Here is an 18,930-nt window from a genome sequence, read left to right as displayed (position 1 = left end):
CTACAAAAAACAAGCATTCATAAACAGAGTTTCAAAAGTAGAAAAACAATAGGGAGAGCTAGCATATGAAAAACTTGATAAGCATAATGTCTTAATTAAGATGAGAAAAGAGATAGAGGTCTAACATCACCATTCACTTCACCAACTTGCGCAACCATTGTCCTCATCAGCATTGTCATCTTCTTGGTTTGCCTCATCGGGAACTTGGTTAGGATATGAAACTATGGGAGTAACTTCAGCATGTTCCTTTGTTGGATTACCAGGTTCAGCATCATGATTGTTGTTGAAGCGAGATGGGCCAGCGCCGGTGCTTTGTGTGGGCTGAGCAGAAGGGAAGTTGATGGTCGCTCATTCAGGCATGTACTTCTTCATGTACTCAACCACATCAGCCAGCTGCTGTTGCAAGGTGGAGACTTGACGTTCAAGTGAAATTCTGGCTATTGCACCAGCAGAGCTTTCCCCACGCTCAAGAGTAGAAAACTGTTCTCCACGACCAAATATCTTCCCATTATGAGATGGTACATACTGAAAAAAGAAGAAGTTAGATAACACTTTCATAAACTTCCAAAGATAGAACATTGTTAGAACAGAACCACAAACCAAAAATCAATAAAACAGTTGAAAACGTAACATCGCTTTTGGTCCCTGATGATGCTATATTTTTTTCAACCATGAGATTGAACAATTACAACCTATTTTAATCAATTAAATGAACGAAAGCAAATGGATTGTGTTTTCTACAATTTTTTTATAACTACTGTGTCTAACAATGTAATTATGTTTTATATGTTTTTAGTATAAGAATCTAGCTAGTTCATTCCAAAGTATAAAAGAAATAGAAGTAATTAAATGTTTAAAACATGAGGATTGGAGTAAGAATTGAATCTGTTACCTTCATGTACAATTCATCTTCATCAAGTTGTGTGATCTCTGAGCCGTCGTTGGTTGGGCCAACGGAAGCCTTGAGAGATGGCTTCCATTTGTCTTTGAAGTTCTTCGTCAATTGACTGTGCCCGTCCACATAAGTCCCGTCACATCTTCCATGAGTCTCTCTCAATACACGCAACATGGAAGACTCAGTGCCTTCTCTTTGTCTCTACAAAATAAACAAAACAACATAGTTTTGAAACAATGATAACTTGAAAGACTTATACTGATGGTAAAGTGAATCACATGGGAAACAGAGTAAACTTCCAATAGTAAATTCTAGTTTTGGCTTCTTAATAATTAATTTTGTGTACAAGTGTTTTGAATTTAAACTTGACACACACTCTTGAAAGTGATTCAACAATGGAAAACTAGAATGTAGACAAGAAAAGCTGCAGTTTTTGAAAACCAAAACCAGAACCTGCATTTTAAACTAGAACCTGCAGTTTTTGAAAAACCAGAACCTGCATTTTAAACTAGAACCTACAATTTTTGAAAAACCAGAACCTGCAGTTTTTGAAAACCAAAACCAGAACCTGCAGTTTTTGAAAACCAAAACCAGAACCTACAGTTTTTAAAAACCAAAACCAGAACCTGCATTTTAAACTAGAACCAACAGCCATAATAGCACCCTAGAGATTTGAGAACAACAAGATAAGTAGATATAGCTTGTAACCACTGATCATATAGAGGAAAATTCAATTTTATTTTACATATCTGTCCTGGCGGAATAAGATATATCCTTAATCACAATCCTTAAACACACTTCATATGTGTATCATCTAAAAAGTAAAGAAGAGTGCCATAGTTTTGTATTCATGGGGTTGCAGTTGCTTGCTTCTAGCTTTCCCTACCATTTGGCATAGCAAGTATAAATCCAACTACAAAACAGCCTAAGATTGTATCTCTGTTCAGTCACAACCTAGCCATACATGCTAGATGGTTTAGAAAGCAACAAGATGAAAGCAAAATTAGAAACTTGTAAATTTATACTTTTAAAATATTACAATATGCTAAAAGTCACATATCTATTTTTAGTGTTATTTTCACATTAAAAAAAAATGATGTTAAAAATTTTAACAAAAAAAAATGATGTTAAGATTTTGAGTCAAGTACTGAAGTTCACGTCATTATAAATGATCTACACCTTTAATTTATGAGAATTATTGGAACAATATACTACAAATTTTGTTATTATACAAAGTAGTGAGTATATTTGTTACACCTATATTGTTACTTCTCTGTAGCTATTTACCACAAAAATAATTAGTAACTAGTGACTACAAATTAAGTTACTAATTACAATAGTGGGTACATTTGTTACAACAATGTCGTTACTTAAGTGTAACTAATTATCTCAAAATTAATTACTAAAATATGTTTAGAATTTTCACAAAACTATGGTTGCTTATCCGTCGCTATTTCTCACAAACTATTTTTTGTATCTAGTGGTATCACTAATTATTACAAATTACTACAAATTTCCTACTAAACTTATAATTTAATTTTTTGTAACTAATTAGTACCTAATCGTCGCAATATTTTGCTACAAAAATATATCGTAACAAATGCCAAAGCTATATCGTCCGAAGCATGATCAGAAGTTTGGTATAGAAATTGTTCGCGTAGAGTTAAACCCTGGAAAACGCCGATTATTGGTGGATGCTAAAGAGATTTCTGATGTCGTAAGCGACAATACCGTAAGTTCATGTGTTCGTTTCATGGCAGAATTTATAAAATGTTTTTGATTATTAAGATAATGACTTACTTATGTTTGGTAATTTCTTACAGGGAACAGAAAATGTTCTAGCGATATGTTGTTACACATCAGAAATCAATGAATCATTGGTTATTGATAAAATGTCGTTTAAAAGAATGTATAATCTCGAATATCTAAAATTTGGCAAGGAATGGTCGCAGAAGGCTAGAGAAGGCAAATTGTATTTACCTCAAGGCCTCACTTATTTGCCACTTAAACTCAAATTGCTATATTGGAATGAATATCCTCTGAAGAGTGTGCCTTCTCGCTTTAGGGCAGAGTGTCTGGTTGAACTCAGAATGCAATATAGTAAGCTTGAGAATCTGTGGGAAGAACTTAGGTACTATATATTCTTGTAAGTTTTATCTTTAGCCCTTAATTAATGGTGTTACTTATGAGTCCGTTTTAATATTTTAGAACAGAAAGATTGTTGTCTTAATTATCTTGCATTATCTTGAAAATTTATGTTTCAATTCAAATTCGATTACTGAATTGTAGATATAATATTTTTTTTGGGAGCGTGTATGTTATCTTATCTCATGTTTTGTTTTCAGCCACTTCAAAGTCTCAAGAAGATGATGTTGTGTGGGTCTACAAACTTGAAAGAGATTCCAGATCTTTATAAAGCCACAGATCTCAGGGAACTGTATCTGTGCGCGCGAGTGCACATCTTTTGGTGACACTTTGTTCTTCAATTTGAAATCTGCATAAACTATAGGTGTTAAGGTTGGACGAATGCACAAAACTCGAGGTTCTTCTATCCGATGTCAATTTGGAATCTCTAGGATTCCTCAATCTCCAAGGATTCTCGCGGTTGAAAAGTTTTCTACATATTTCAAAAATCATTTCAAAGCTTCGGCTAGATGAAGGAAATACACTAGAAGATGAAGAGTATTTTTTTCTGGATTAAGAATCTCACTTTGCTCCTTGCAGTCTCATGGAGTAATTGTCCCATGAGATGTATTCCTTTTAACTTTCAACCAGACCATCTCATTGAACTCCATATGCCATGTAGCAAGCTTGATAAGTTACGAGAAGGAGTTAATGTAACAATATTACTCTATATCAATTTATTAACCTTTTTATAGGTTATAACTTATACTAGGTACTAACCCGTGCTACAGCACGGGACAAAATATTTTTATAAGCGTTATTTTCATGTAAATTAAAAAAAAAAAACCTAGTCGTGTTTACTTTAGAATGGAAAATACGTCCTATCCTGTCTTGTCCCCTCACGTCCCAATCCATCTCCTTTCGTTCTGTCTCATTTGTTTCATCTCGTCTCGTCTCGTTCCGTATTCATCAGAATTTTTTGTCTGATATTCTTTCTCTTTTAAATAATTACTCGTTAGACAATTTTACTAAACAATTTGGGTAAGAAATTTAGACGGGATAGCAGAGTTCTCCGATGAATATTTTTTTATTTAGTTAGTTGAAATTATCCAAAATTATAATTTTCAAAAATATAATTGTTTTCAAAATTAGCAAAATTTTCAAAGTGCCCATTCCAAAGTGGTTAATTACCTGTCACATAGTCAATCCTTACCTAAATTAGTGAAAACTTGACAATTGAATTTATTTATCTATATTTTCTGATTTGTACTTTTATCTAAAATTTATGTCTCTCTTTTTCTAAAAAGATTGATCAAAATATTGTTTTTCATTATTCGATTACCCGTTTCAGTTTACTTATACTATTTCAGTGTTTACTTATAGAAAACATAATTGTAAAAAAGAAACCAAATTAATCGAATCAAAACTTGTTGCAGATTGTCAAATCCTTTTTCTTGGTTTGAAAACAAAAAATTTAGTTAATCCAAAAATGTGCATTGTCGATTTGTTCAACAGAGAACATTACAATATACCCAACAAAAACATGTCACACAAATTGATTTTTTACACAAAATTAAAAACAAAGAACGTAAGAAGAAACAACATGGATGTTATCTACCAAACTGACGATTCTATAAGATTCCATCTGGTTGCTAAAACTAAACAAACCTCAACTTATCCAATAACTAAGATTCTTAATAAAAAAATTCTTAATAGAAAAAATCATGTACTAACTGAGAGTAGATAGATATTTCAGATGTCAGTAAACCTTGATTCTTGCTACTGTTAGAAAGAAACAGTAGAGAAATGTGTTGAAATCTGATCAAAGAGAAGACATTATAAAATATGACATGTCTGGTTCTCATAAAGGATCATGTCTTCTTAGCTTGTTGTTAGCAGCTGCATGTTCACATACCAACTGAATGGATTATGGTGATATATTGTGACGAAGAATCCATCAATGTAGTAGAACTTAGCATTCCCAACTACCAAAAAAGAAACATGTTTCACAAAATCTCAGCAGATTCCAACATATGAAAGTATCAAATCTCATAAAGTAAACTCTATAAAAAAAGGCAGTAGATGAGATTTCTTTTGACCTAGAGCCCAGTACTCATGCTTATGCAAGTGTTCAACCTTGTAGCAGCTTGCAGCAGAAAGATTTGCAATGAGCGACCTACAAAAAAGGGAGACACGCCTCAATACAACTCAACATAAGAACATCTTATTAAGAAAATAATCAAAAGCAAATATAAAGATTGATTGTAACCTAACCTTTCTCCACCAAGAACACATACACGGCAAGTTCTGGTAGGTTTTGACTCATCTCCAAAAGAGTGGACCTGGATATAGAACAATAGGTAATAAACAGTTTATAGCACCCGTTGATATGGACTTAAATCAGAACCAAACACCAATAACTAAACCTAAAGAAGACTCACATTGACACCAGCTGTGGTAGCAACCTTCATTGCCTCTCCCTATTTGTCCTTTCCAATGGATCCCATGTAACTGGTTGCCTAAAGAGTTTGAAGCATCCACTGCAGTAATCAAATAAATTGTAAGGTTAAGCAACAAAGGTACTAACATGTAAAAATAGTTATGAGGATAAGGTTTAACAGTCTTTTACCTGGGCCAGTTTGATTGAGTTATGGGTAGCACCTGAAAAATGAAACCGAATCAAGAAGATATCACAAGTTCTTCTAATAATGCATATAAACACCAAATATAGAATAACAGCGCAAGACGATGATGAATTTACCTCCAGCAATGTATTCGATTGAACTTCTGCCTCATTTCATCGTACCTTAACAATACCAATTATGATGTGAATTAACAAAAGAGAATGTGAAAGGTAGCCATCTTAAAATCATGATGATGACCATCAAACTATTCCGATGGTTTAATATTCTTGTTTCTCATATAGTTACTCTGATCACGAAAGTCATATAATTACCAGCTCGATCAGGTGAAACCTTTCCTTCAATCATAAACGATTTTGCAGTATTATGAAGTTTTTTCTTCACCAAATGATCATACGTATATATAAACGTCAATCCTACCAAACCCAAAAACATGAAACTAAGAAGAAATAAAAATCTGGGAAATGAACAAAATATGGTCTCATTAAAATACAAAAACAACTTACATCTTGTAAGCTTCCCAATTACTTTGTGCCATAGCTTCAGCCGAAGATCAAACTATAAAAAAAGAGTATATCAATTGACTGAAATCTTCATGTTTAAATAAGCAAAAATGATATAAGCTCAGAGTTTTTTTATTCTTTCAATAAACAAACAAACCTTAATGGTAAAATATGGTTTTGGGTTTTTGTTTCTTTTTTCTTTTAACTAAGTTTAGACTGAGTTTTATCATCTTATAATCGTGCTGATAACCAGAGAAGAATCCAAAACCATTCTACATCAAGATTCAGAAACAAAATTCTAATTACACTTGGTTTTAATCATCAAACATAGATTTAAAATCTAAACTTAACTAAAAGATAAAAGAAACAAAATACCTTAGCATATACACGATGCTTGAACAAAATTCTTTGCCTTCTTCTCTTCCTCTTATCATCTCTTCGACTTTGTCGACAAAAAAGAAAAAAAATCTTTAACTCTCCATTTGGGAGAGACGGCGAGAGAGAGAGAGCATAGGCGTAAGAAAAATAAAATTTAGGTTTAGTACACTCAGTCAATTGAACGGTTCAGATTTATTCTCAAAAATATAATAAACGGCTGAGATTAAATGCTAAAATCGGGTCAGATTAATGGGTAAAAAGGATCCGCATATTTATCCGATTTCAGAACCAATCTAATTACGCTTTTATCCTTATCGCAAATAAATTATTTGGTCATAATTCCAATGACATTTGATTGTAATTTCTTACAAAACTAAAGTTACTTGGTTAAAATGTTTTACGATTAATAGTAGGGATATATATAACCATTTTATAGGTTATAACTTATATATATACTTATAACTTTTATATATATCTTATTATATAAATTTTGATAACAAAATTACTCATTAACAAGATCATGACATGTGTCAATTATATTATTCAGATGTTGATACATGTCAATTCATTATTAAAACTTTAAAAAATAAAAATGTAAAAATTCTAAACCTAATCTAAAAAGGTTTTATATAAAAGTAAATAGATAAAATAAAACCTAATTTTATTTAAAATCTAATTATAAGATAAATATATATATATATACCATAAAATTCAAATTATAACATTTTTTACTTAAAATTACTCATTAACAAGATCGTGACATGTGTCAATTATATTATTCAGATGTTGACACATGTCAATTCATTATTAAAATTTTAAAAAATAAAAATGTAAAAATTCTAAACGTAATCTAAAAAGGTTTTCTATAAAAGTAAGTAGATAAAATAAAACCTAATTTTATTTAAATCTAATTATAAGATATATATATATACCATAAAATTCAAAATTATAATATTTTTTTACTTACTTTAATTGTTAGTTGCTATATTACAAGAAAAAAAGATTCTTGAAGTAAAAAAAAAAAAAAAGATCGTCTCATATTTTTTCACCAATCAAATAATTTATTCAAAAGACTGCTATTGTAATATATATGATAGGAGTATGTAAGATTAACGTATGCACTTTTATAACTATAAAAATGTTAAAGTGAAGAGACATATAACATGTTATTTAACGTCTTCATAAAGATAATTTGTTGGTAGTAGTTAAGACTAAAGAGTATATTTTAACAATAAAATATATGTGTGTGTACAAATAAACTTTTAGTGGTAATATAGATAGTAGATTTGTAAATGGATATACATTAGTGTCTTATAGCAAAAAAAAAAAACAACTATTTTCTATAACTAAAAGCTTATCTCTTTACTTTTATACATTGTTTTTACTTACAAAAAGAATTAAAAATATATTCTTTGTTAAATCAAATTAAATTTTAATATTTTTGAACTCATCTACAACTATTTTCTTTAACTAAAAGTGTATCTATTTTTTTTTCAACCAAACAATAAATTAAAAGGAATTTCCTCGGTTAGTTTCCCAAGCCAAAGGAAAGGGGTTTACAAAAGAAATTTCAGAGATAAGAGAATGCGAAGCACGGACAAGACAATCCGCCTTCAAATTTGTCGCATGTGGGATCCAAGAGATGGAGAATAGTGAAAAAAAAACTCCAATGAATTAAACTTATCGAGCAAGTTGAAGAAGGATAGCCAATATTCAGGGGAATGCACCATAGTGGGTAACTCAGCACGTATCTGCTCCATGGCTCACAACAACGTTTCTAACTCTGAATGCAGGGGGGAGGGGCTCCGTCTTAGACACTTGGTCCCCAACAACAAGGTTCTCTCCTCACCAACGCAACACCACCAGCCCAATCATGAATGTTCATTAGTTGCTTTCCAAGAACCATCAATTTGACAACAAGGTGAAGAAACCTGGACATTCGAGGACGAAGATGGAGCCGATATGACCGCCGTAAAAGATAGCGCCTCTTCCCAGGCAAATTTATCACCCAAAGCCTGAGCAATTATATCATTCATCTCGATCTCTAAACCTTAATTTTTTTTTTATGGCTTTGCAGATTGTCCATAAAAATCATGGTAATTGAAGAAGTTGATCAAGATCACCCTGTTGAAAGACATCCCTCCAGAAAACAAAATCCAAATTAGAGTACACCAACTCATATGGAAAACCTTATGATGAGACCAGAGTTAGAGATAAATCCTAAACCTCTCACGAGTGAGGCCATTCAAAGAAAAATGTGATTAATAGTCTCAACTGGAGAGTCGCACCTTTTAAACAAGATATTTACATTGGACACCTCGGTGTATCTATTTATTTTTATAGATAGTTTTTACTTACTAAAAATATTTACTTTATATTCTTTGTTAAATTTTATTTTATTTTAAAAACTCTAAATCCACACATCGGACGGGTCCTAATCTAGTATATATATATTTTTTTATAGGTTAGAACATCTGTAAGAGCCTTTGGCTATATTGTAGCAAATAGTCTAAAGTCTTCTAGAGTAAAGGTATCCTTCACCAATCAGTGTGGGTTTATGACAGAAAATATTCTCAAATCATACACATACACCTTTGTGTTTGTGTGTGTGTTTTTTTTGTCCCATTATAATGGAACGTCTAATACATGGGCACAGATAATATGTGATAGGTTGTGGAACATTAGATCTGCTTCCCTTAATTTGAAAGCATCCAAGATAAGTTAAGCGAGGTCTGTCACTGAGTGTTTTTTTATGGGTTCAAAATTTCAAATCCATGTGTCGCAACCTGTTTGCTTATTAGTTATTTATTACCTAACGAAACCTCCGCTAGTCTATAACTTTTTGTGTGAAGTACTAATGTTTTCGAATGTAATGTGTAATATAAAGTTATACATTTTGAATGTTTTTTGGTAATGAAATTTATTCTTAGTTTTTTTCTCTTCCCAAAATTGTCGTTAATAATGTTAAACCCGAAAATATGATTTGCTTATGCTCCAGATCGAGCCTCATGTGAATATAATCGAATTTATAGGTTTTCAATTATAAATTAAATGTAATATTTTTCTTTAAAAAATTACGACTTATAAATGTGAGTTAGAGTTATTATAAACAGATCTGGTAAAACGGCCGGAGATGAGACCAGTTGCAATGTGGCGGTAAGCTGCCTCAGTTAGGTGCATTCCATCCCAATTTGCGTACGTTGATGGATTTTTGCAAGTGATCGAACCCGTTTCTCCGCACCGCACGTTTGGTTTCGCGTTGTATTTTCCATCTCTTCCTCCACAACATGCCTTTAGGACACTTCCAGTGAAACCTATTATAAATAAAAAATACCATATCGAATAAAGTATCAAAATTGATTGTACCAATATTTAAATACTCTTTTTTCTTTTCTTTCAAAACTGTTAAAACACTTTTTTTTTGTTAACCCGCTAGACATGTCCTCTAACTAGGAAAACATATCGAATTCTCGGATTACCGTATTTAGCAGGTGAGTTGAAGAATTGCATGGCGGAACTGTAATAATCAGCATACATTATTTTGGCATGAGGGTATTTTAGCCTTAGAGCCTGAAGGCCTTTATTGAGCTTATCGTTGTGAAGCTTAGCCAAACTGTTCAATGGCTTGTGGCATTGGTTCCTCGAATCATAGAGCCATCCATTATTATCATTAAACCGCTCTAATAGACCCGCCATACAACCGATCGGAAAGTTTCCTGGAACCATCAGTGTCACCGCACCTTCGTCTATCAAGGCCTTAAAATTAAAATAAACCAAAATCGTTAGCTAATGAACAAATATTTGGACTAGTTAATGTTTTTAAAAGAATATGAAAATTTAATGTAAATATTTCCTACTTACACTTGTGACGTTGATGATTTTGTCAATGACGAATGGTACCAAATCCATTGCATTTTTAAAACTTCGAAATGCTAAAAGAGGGTAATTATAATCGTTTCCACCAATTTCTCCGACGAAAAACAGAGATTTTCTAAAATATTTTTCACATTCTGCAAAATTAAAATAATGAAGATTATCCAAAAATAACAGTAATTAATTTGTTCGTATTTGAAACTTTTGAAGTTTCAAAATAAATAAATAAATATAGTTATGGTATTTAAAAATAATTATGGTATTTAAAAAAAAAATTAATACCTGGTTTGGTTTTGCACAAAGAAGGTTTCAAGTTCTTGAACCAATCAAGTTGCACATCCAGTGTCTTGTTCGTCAACAACGTTACTGAAAGACCTCTTGTTTTAAAGAAGTTAAACTCGTTCGCCGTTGCTCCAACCACCGCAAAATTTGCTCCCCTCTTGAAATCTACCGAATTGTTTGTCCGTGCACTTTGGAGATACGGTGGAAGGTATGGTAGTCCACTTGCCTCAGCTGCATGAAAATCATATACTTTGTGCTCATAAGTTTCATTTTTCGCCAATATCCAAAAATTATCATATTACATCGAAGTAGATATATACAACAGATATTATACTTATAGTTTTACTTATAGAGGTCATAGTAAAAAAATTTTTGAGAGAGATGAGAAGTGAACCGATGAAATCGATGATGAGACGTCCATTGGAGCAACGACCGGTGGAACGGTTAAAAAAAGTTTGTCCGTACGGTGGTCTTCCAATGTTCGGAATGTAACCACCCAAGGATATCAAAAAGTTTCCGGTATCGCTTAAAGAATCACCGAAATTAAAGATTGACTCGTATTTTAGAGTTGGTTTCTTCGGTAATGACCGAACGGAGACTAAAAAAGACAATGCCACGATGAACAACATATTGATTCTCATTTTATGATATTTCGAATATAATTTCTGTTTTAGTTATTTTCATTCATGAACATTTCGAATAAGACTTTATATATACTGATTTTGCAAAAGAAAGGATCATTAATATAATTATAACGGTGACGAGTGTAGAGAGTAATGTTATAAAAACATATAGACATTTTTGTTTTGTAACATTTGCGACTGTTTAACTGTTTCTTTTTGTAATAAATAAGATTTAGTTTTTTTTTTTTTTTTGTAACATCTGATATTATTAACTATTAAGTAAGCTTTAGTTATTAATCAGAAACAGTCAGCATATGGTTAATTGATACACGAAAACAAAAGTAAACAAATACTCCCTACTAAAACAAAGTGTCCATACAAATACAATACATGAACAATCACTCGCAATGTTACAAAACAAGTGTTCAAACAATATCAATTCATAATAATAAATGCATCATTTTCCCTACCGCAAACTATAATCTATCTTAACATAACATGTGAAGCTATTAAATGTTACACAATTTAAAATTTTATTTAAAGTTTTCTCTAGATCACTGACATTTATATTAAAATTTACTTTATGTAACCCATAAACGGTGCGGTTAGACGATTAATATAAATGTGGCGATAATTATAAAGTTTGATGATAAAAGACTGGTGGTACGACGTCATCAATCATTTGATAAATATTAAATATATAATGGCATTTTTTAATTTAGTTTATAAAATTACTACTGTAGATTATAGTGCAAGTGGTTAAATAACTTTATTTTTCACATTTTTGTATTTTTCTTTCAATCAGTGATGTACTGATGTTATACCAAATTCTTATCACACACATCTGTCATATGTGACTAATATCTCTAGTTATCTTAGACCATTATCTCCAACAGAGCGATTTTGGTCGGTTCTTATGTGAAAATAGGAGAAAAATAAATCAAAAATAGAGAAAAGAATAATAGGCAACTCTAGTTTCGAATCAATAAATGATGTCTCTTATTGAGACGTGTCATCGTCTCGTTGGAAAAACGTTTAATACATTAAAAAAAAAATTCTTTTTTTTTTTGTTTTTCTTCTTTTCTTTTTTTTTTCGCGAAAATGAAACTAAAGAACGAAAATCGTTGACAATTAGAACGACATTCAAATCGTTATCTGAGATTATCGGGCATATATCATCATTTTCACCATGGCCGAGTCTCAACAGCGATTGTGGTTCAGATAATCGCGAGTCTGTTCATTGAAAACGCTAAATCTCATTTACCAAATTGAAGATTTTCTTGGACCAATTCAGAGGTTTTATTCTACAATTGTCTTTCTCATTGCACGTTTCTATTTCTGATTGTATGAATTAGTTTTTAGTTAAGGTTTAGAGATTAGGGTTCTTTAATTTTGGAAATTAGGGTTCTTCGAAATCAGTGTATTTCTTTGTTCGTAGGCATGATTAAATTTAGGATTAAGAAAATTAACCGTGATTGAAGATGAGTTTAGGCATATATTGTTTGTTTTCATCGGTCTTGTCCATTGTTTGAGAGTGTGGCTATTAGATATCATGTTTTTTAGATATGAGTTTAACCTTGAACTGATCTTCTTGTATCTGGTTCAAAAGATGGATGACCCTATGTACGTCCTCTAAACTTGGATGTGAAGATCTTTTCGGTTCTTTTGTTATTTAAAGCCATCTTGACAGTTGTCTGGTATTTATACAGCTCTACTGTCATGGTTAAAGGAGCTCATTTATCTCCTCTTTCAAAACCAATCAGACGTCGCAAAATTTTATTTTTGCTCATTTGTGACTCTTCCCTTCTAAGTTATTTCTCCTATCTTCTCTCCTTATTGGCTACATGTTTTTAGGCTGCTTCATTAAGCATTACCTGTGTGCTTTATCTCAAGGACGAGATCACAATTGCCACAGCTGGAGCACCTGATAAGTACTTGCACAACATTTAGTGGGTTCATATAAAGCTAGTGATACTCTTTAAAGCATATAGGATTCTTGTTTACATCTTTTGTTTTTTTTTCTGCCATTCTTTTAAGTTCTTTTTGCTCAAGCGTTTCCACAGTCAGATCCAACAAATGCTAAGGTAAGCTAAACTCCTTTTTCCTAGACTGAGATAACATCACATGTTTGTTCGGAATGGGCTTAAACCCTCAATCTGACTGAAAGGATGAATTAGGCTACTCTTTATCTTGTTTTTTTTAATAAAAAAATATTTGTTCAGGAAAAAAGATTACATGGTATAATATCTTTGTCTCAGGACTCAAGTGGAACTCTTCTCACAGCGTCATGTAAGGACAATGGGTTTGATTTTTATGACTATAACCTCTCTTAGTGAGACAGTTTTTGTCAAACCTGATTCCAGATTTAATATAACAATTTCTCTCTATTTCAACAATCTGTTGCTGAATCTATTTATACAACACGCTGCAGCTTGACAAAGAATCTGAACAATCTTTCTCTGGCTGCCGAATAGATTTTTTTTTCATAAAATGCGTTATCCACAACTTTTACTTTAATCACATAACTGATTTGCTTATACAACATATTTCACCTGCTCACTCACTATCCAAATTCCTCTGCAGACAATGATTAGTCCTGATGGTGAATATGTTTTGAGCGGTTCAAACGATGGAAACGCTTACAGATGACAGGTTTGAATCCTTTGTTACAGTGTATGACATTTTCTAACAAATGAATTGTTTCAAGACTTATCTATGCTTAAATAACCATTACTAATTTCAGGTCAATAAGCCTCACGTAGATCCTACACTCTTAAAAGGCCACGACTTTGAAGTTACTACAGTAGATTGGTAAATCCACTTTACCTACCTTCTTCTATTTTTCTTGAATCAATCATTTCAACAATAAGAAACAATAAAAACTTAATTCTTTATTCACTGCTTCCAACTAGCTAATAACTAAACTGGTGTGATATCTCTTGTGTTGGTCACCGTAACAGATTGGGAAAGTTGCAACAACTTCAGATGATTTTATGGTAACAAAAAATTTCATATATGTTGATACAAGCAAAAAGGTTAGGATCTTTAGCCTTCTTTACTGACTTCATGTCTGTTCATAATTAGGTACAACTGTGGAACATAGAGAAAAACCGTTGTTCGAATGCAAACTCAACAACATTATTTGCTCTCGAATTTTGGACTTTCTTTTTTACTCATAGGCCTAACCTTGAATTTTTCTTGGCTTCTCTTCAGGCCTTAGCCTGCATGCCATAATATTAGCTCCTCATGGAGTCTAAGCCCGCATGCCATAATATATAAGGGAAGTCGATCGACACACATCCGTAATCCATCCAGTTTGGTTCGCGGATGTTATAATAGTCAACAAGAAACCTACAGTCCAGACGCCAATCCGTATGACAGTTTATAGTCAACAAGAAACCTACAGTCCAGACGCCAATCCGTATGACAGTTTTTCATCAAGTATTAAAGTTAGTGCATCCCAAGTCCCTGTTTTTAGTAGCTAATATGTCGATGCTTCAAGTGAAGGTGGAAACACACATGTAGACCGTAGATCAATAAATACATGGACACCAAATGATGTTGTGCTCATCAGTGCATTGCTAAACACGAGCAAGGATCCAATATTTTCAAATCAGTAAAAAGGTGAAACCTTCTAGACACGGATTGCAAAGTATTTTGCAACAAGTTCGAAGGTTGCAGGTCGAGCACATAGAGAGGCAAGTCATTGTAAGCAGAGGTGGGGAAGATAAATGATATAGTCTTTAAATTTGTTGGATGCTATGAGGCTGCCACAAAAGAGAAATCAAGTGGCCAAAATGAGGATGATGTAATGAAGCTAGCAAACCAAATCTACTTCAATGATCACAAGGTGAAGTTCACCCTGGAGCATGCTTGGCGAGATCTTAGATATGATCATAAATGGCATGCTTCTTCATAAACTAAAGGGACTAGAACCACAAAAATAAGAAAATGCGAGGACGGTTCTGCATAGTCCTCAAGCTCGCTTCCACAAATCCATGGAGCGGATGAATCTATGAATCGTCCCCCTGGTGTTAAGGCTTCGAAGGGAAAATTAAAAAAGAATGTTAACAATACATGCACCGTTGAGGGAGAAGGGAAGACTTTCTCATAGTTTCAAATGATGGAGGTTCAGAGGCTGCTTGAGCTAAAGCAACAAGATTGTGCTTTGGAAGAGAAGAATTTTTCTTTAAAATAGAAGCACAATAACCATATCATACTTGAAAACCTACTTACAAAAATGGATCAACTTAGTGAAACAGAAATTGCTTTGAAAGACAAACTTATTAATGATTTGTTGTCAAGCAATTCAGTTTCAGAGTTTTTGTTCTTTGAGATTATGTTATATCAGTTTATGTAACATTTGAATGCTTTTTCTGTATGAGTAACATATGTTTCTTTTGTATAAGTAATATATCAGTTTATATATATCTTTTGTATTTTCATGTATTTTTGTGTAGAATGAGTTTGTGTTTGTGATATTTGATGTTTTTTTTGTTGTGTTCTTGTTTCCATTTGACAGGATATTTGATTGTATGTCTCATACATATATAGAAAATTTATGAACCACTTTGATAATGGATCCGAGTCTAAAGAGGACCAGCCGAGTATAAAGATGACCACGTAATAACAGTAGTATTGGTTCTGTAATACTGCAAAAGTTTGTTTCTCAGTAGAGTTTTGGTGGTTGATTTCTCTTGTTTGCAGGCTAAACTTCATCTGGAAGCTCTTGAAGTTCCCGTGGGGTCTCACCAACCATGTGTGCCGTGAGCGTCAGCACAAAACTGTATTCCCATGACAAACCCTTGTAGAATGAGTTTGAATTATTTGTATTTTTGGGGTATCACAAACCATGTGAGCCTTGTATTTGGACCACTAATTTTTGTACTCGTACTTTTACCCTCTTCCTCATGACAATTTTTTGAATATTGTACTTTTTCTCCTTTTGTTTTTTTTCCTAGCCACACCACTAATTTTTTACAAGTTTTGTTTTTTTTTCTTTCTTATACCACAAATTTCCTTCTCATACTTGTTCTCCCGTGACAGTTGCAATGTTTCTAGACCACAAATTTGCAACGTTTATAGACCACAAACTTTTCTATAAAACTCACGTAGTTTGCTACAACAAATTTCACAACCATTTTGTTTTACAAATCAAACACTCTCAATATTTTCTTTCCCTTTTACAAATCAAACACTCTCCATATTTTTTTCACTTTTACAAATCAAACACTCTCCAAAAATGGCATAATCTTCCCGTAATAATTTTGATGATACCATTGATGAATGCATTGATAATTTTTGTAATCAAATTTACGATCAAGCGATGGTAAATCTTTTAAGTCAACATGGTGGTCATCAAGAAGCAACAAAGCCAAAGAAAAAGCGAGCACACGATAAAAGAAATCGTGAAGAAGGATACAACCGCTTGTGGAACAATCATTTTGTGAAAATGCAACATACCCTCCTCAATTATTTCGCTGTAGTTTTGGAATGAACAAGCTCTTGTTCATGTGTATTGTTGATCGACTCTCTAGTGAAATTCTATTCTTTCAACAAAGAAGAGATGTTACTGGAAGGTTCAGTCTCTCTGCAATACATAAGTCTACAGCAGCAATTCATATGATGGCATATGGTTGTGCAGCTGACGCGGTTGATGAATATTTCCGGGTTAGTCAAACCACTGCGATTTCATGCTTAAAATATTTTGTTCAAAGAATCATTAATTTATTTGGAGATGAGTACCTAAGGAGACCCAAACCAATGGATATTGAACGACTACTCGATATTGGAAAGATACGCGGATTTCCCGGGATGATAGGAATCATCAATTTTATGCATTGGGAGTGGAAGAATTTCCCAACCGCATGGAAAGATCAATATACACGTGGTTCTAGAAATCCAACCATCGTTTTAGAGGTTGTAGCATCACAAGATCTATGGATATGGCACGCATTTTTTGGACCTCCAAGTACATTAGATGATATCAATGTTCCTGATCGCTCACCAGTTTTTGATGATAATTGCAAGATCTTGCTCCAAAGGTGAATTATATTGTCAACGTGTGCGAGTATAAATTGGCCTACTATCTCACCGATAGTATTTATCCAAAAAGGGCTATTTTTATCCAATATATTCAGCTTCCACAAGGTCCAAAGGCATCCTTATTTGTTCGTAAAAATGTCGAGCGTGCTTTTGGAGTCTTGCAAGCTCGATTCGCTTTAGTCAAAAATCCGACTCTTGTCCATGATAAAGAAAAAATTGGAAAAATAATTAGAGCGTGTATCATACTACACAATATGATAGTAGAAGACGAACACGATGAATATAAGCAGTTTGATACAACAGAATTCGAAAAAACACAATCAAACAGAACTTCACATGTGGACTTCACATATTCTATGGAGAGGCTTTAAGACCTCACCAATATGATGATCATCCAAAATGACATTTGTGATAGAAGAACACATCAACACTTGCAAGATGATTTGATTGAGCATATATGGCAAAAGTTTGACACAAATTATGATTACAATCAAGATTACAACTAATCTATTTTCTCATTTATGATTTGTATTTCTATTTTTACTATGATTTTATAATTTGTATGTTTAAAAATTTATGACATGCAGTAATTTCTTATTTTTATAATATCTTAATACTATTAAAAGAGAAATACAAAATAGAAAATGTCCAAAATGTTGTCAGTATTTATGAAATTTGCCACTCAATTTTGACAAAAGGAGTCATTTAATTGAAATCAAGAAGGTTAGTGTAGGAATATCAAATTTTCAATTAAATCAACCAGATAATTATAACTAGATCCGCGTGTTTTTGTGTCGGGTCTTTAATTGGATCTACGGTTATTCGGTTTAGTTTATAACATCATTCAGTTTAACTCAATTTGGTGGTGAAAGATTTGATCAATATATAATTGGAACCAATGTTCAAATATTTGGCCAAATCGATCGCGCTAATTCAATTTATAATTCGAACCAATGATCTTTTTGGTCAGTTATGTGCTAATTCGGTGTTACCCAACAGGATTATACCATTAATTGGGTAAAATAATCGTTGAATGATGATAAACAAAAAGAGAAAAATGAAGTTGCAGAAAATTGAGAGAGGCTCGGTAGGAAGAAAAAGATATAAAGGGGAAAGAAAAACAAATTATTATAATTAATAAAAAATTAATAGTCACCACTCACCAGCTGTTGGGATGGAGAATATTAGAAAATTTTAAAACGGGAGTTGGGGAATGAATGCGGGTTAGTTAATAGTTGCCAAGTGATCCAGTTAGCTAAATCGCCTAACGAAATTAAAAAACCAAATTGAAATAAAGTTGACCTATCCAAGAAGAAATTAGAAATGAACAGTTATATAATTACGAAAAAATAAATTATTTTGTTTTTATAATATTTTTAGTTTTATTTACAAATAGAATACAGAGATAAATATACTTTTTGTCTTACAAAATTTATAGTTCAACTCATTCTTTAAATTAGTTTCAAAAAATATATTTAAAATAAATCTAAAATAAATTATAGCCCCATAATTAAAATTTCAAAAAAAATGAAAGTAATTTAAAATATTGGGGGGGGGGGGGGGGG

The 18,930-nt window shown here is 32.5% G+C and overlaps 2 protein-coding genes and 1 long non-coding RNA gene across 15 annotated transcripts; 1 reads left to right on the top strand and 2 right to left on the bottom strand.

The window, feature by feature from the left end:
• Positions 4,523–6,679, bottom strand: LOC104724804 (adenosine kinase 2-like). 5 transcript variants are annotated; one of them, XR_757784.2, is made up of 10 exons: positions 6,540–6,679; positions 6,322–6,436; positions 6,168–6,219; positions 5,976–6,077; positions 5,781–5,825; positions 5,649–5,680; positions 5,461–5,559; positions 5,294–5,361; positions 5,119–5,195; positions 4,523–5,004 (listed from the first exon to the last, which is right to left on the bottom strand). XR_757784.2 is itself a non-coding variant. In XM_019232226.1 (7 exons), exons 4-7 carry the CDS (start codon positions 5,488–5,490, stop codon positions 4,901–4,903), a joined length of 279 nt encoding a protein of 92 aa, XP_019087771.1. In that variant the 5' UTR covers positions 5,491–5,559; positions 5,649–5,680; positions 5,781–5,825; positions 5,950–5,969; the 3' UTR covers positions 4,523–4,900. The 5 variants fall into 5 exon arrangements, 1 of the variants encoding a protein (XP_019087771.1); XR_002034014.1 differs by lacking the exon at positions 5,976–6,077; XR_757783.2 differs by lacking the exon at positions 6,322–6,436 and having other exon boundaries at positions 6,540–6,678.
• LOC104728539 (GDSL esterase/lipase At5g45910-like) lies at positions 9,624–11,359 on the bottom strand. Its single transcript, XM_010447500.1, has 5 exons — positions 11,092–11,359; positions 10,698–10,928; positions 10,404–10,552; positions 10,022–10,298; positions 9,624–9,856 (listed from the first exon to the last, which is right to left on the bottom strand). The coding sequence occupies exons 1-5, from the start codon at positions 11,336–11,338 to the stop codon at positions 9,624–9,626; spliced, it is 1,137 nt and encodes a 378-aa protein (XP_010445802.1). The 5' UTR covers positions 11,339–11,359.
• LOC104724803 lies at positions 12,355–15,734 on the top strand. Of its 9 annotated transcripts, none has more exons than XR_757782.1 (6): positions 12,355–13,404; positions 13,579–13,609; positions 13,904–13,972; positions 14,064–14,131; positions 14,281–14,316; positions 14,405–15,734. It is a non-coding gene; the product is annotated as an uncharacterized LOC104724803 (long non-coding RNA). The 9 variants fall into 9 exon arrangements; XR_757780.1 differs by having other exon boundaries at positions 13,543–13,609; XR_757778.1 differs by having other exon boundaries at positions 12,355–12,616; positions 13,175–13,972.

This window comes from Camelina sativa, chromosome 11, assembly GCF_000633955.1.
Source record: "Camelina sativa cultivar DH55 chromosome 11, Cs, whole genome shotgun sequence".
In the NCBI taxonomy this organism is placed as follows: domain Eukaryota; kingdom Viridiplantae; phylum Streptophyta; class Magnoliopsida; order Brassicales; family Brassicaceae; genus Camelina; species Camelina sativa.
Note: the sequence above shows the minus strand (reverse complement) of the source record. Positions and strands in the feature narration are given on the sequence as shown.

Excerpts from the sequence above, each read along its gene's own strand:
- LOC104724804 (XM_019232226.1), bottom strand. The coding sequence starts at position 5,490 with ATGAAGGTTGCTACCACAGCTGGTGTCAAT. Across the intron at positions 5,196-5,293 it reads TGTGTTCTTGGTGGAGAAAG|GTCGCTCATTGCAAATCTTT; the intron begins GTTAGGTTACAA and ends CCTTTTTTGTAG. Across the intron at positions 5,005-5,118 it reads GCATGAGTACTGGGCTCTAG|TTGGGAATGCTAAGTTCTAC; the intron begins GTCAAAAGAAAT and ends CTTTTTTGGTAG.
- LOC104728539 (XM_010447500.1), bottom strand. The coding sequence starts at position 11,338 with ATGAGAATCAATATGTTGTTCATCGTGGCATTGTCTTTTTTAGTCTCC. Across the intron at positions 10,929-11,091 it reads TCTCATCATCGATTTCATCG|CTGAGGCAAGTGGACTACCA; the intron begins GTTCACTTCTCA and ends ATTTTCATGCAG. Across the intron at positions 10,553-10,697 it reads TTTGTGCAAAACCAAACCAG|AATGTGAAAAATATTTTAGA; the intron begins GTATTAATTTTT and ends TTAATTTTGCAG.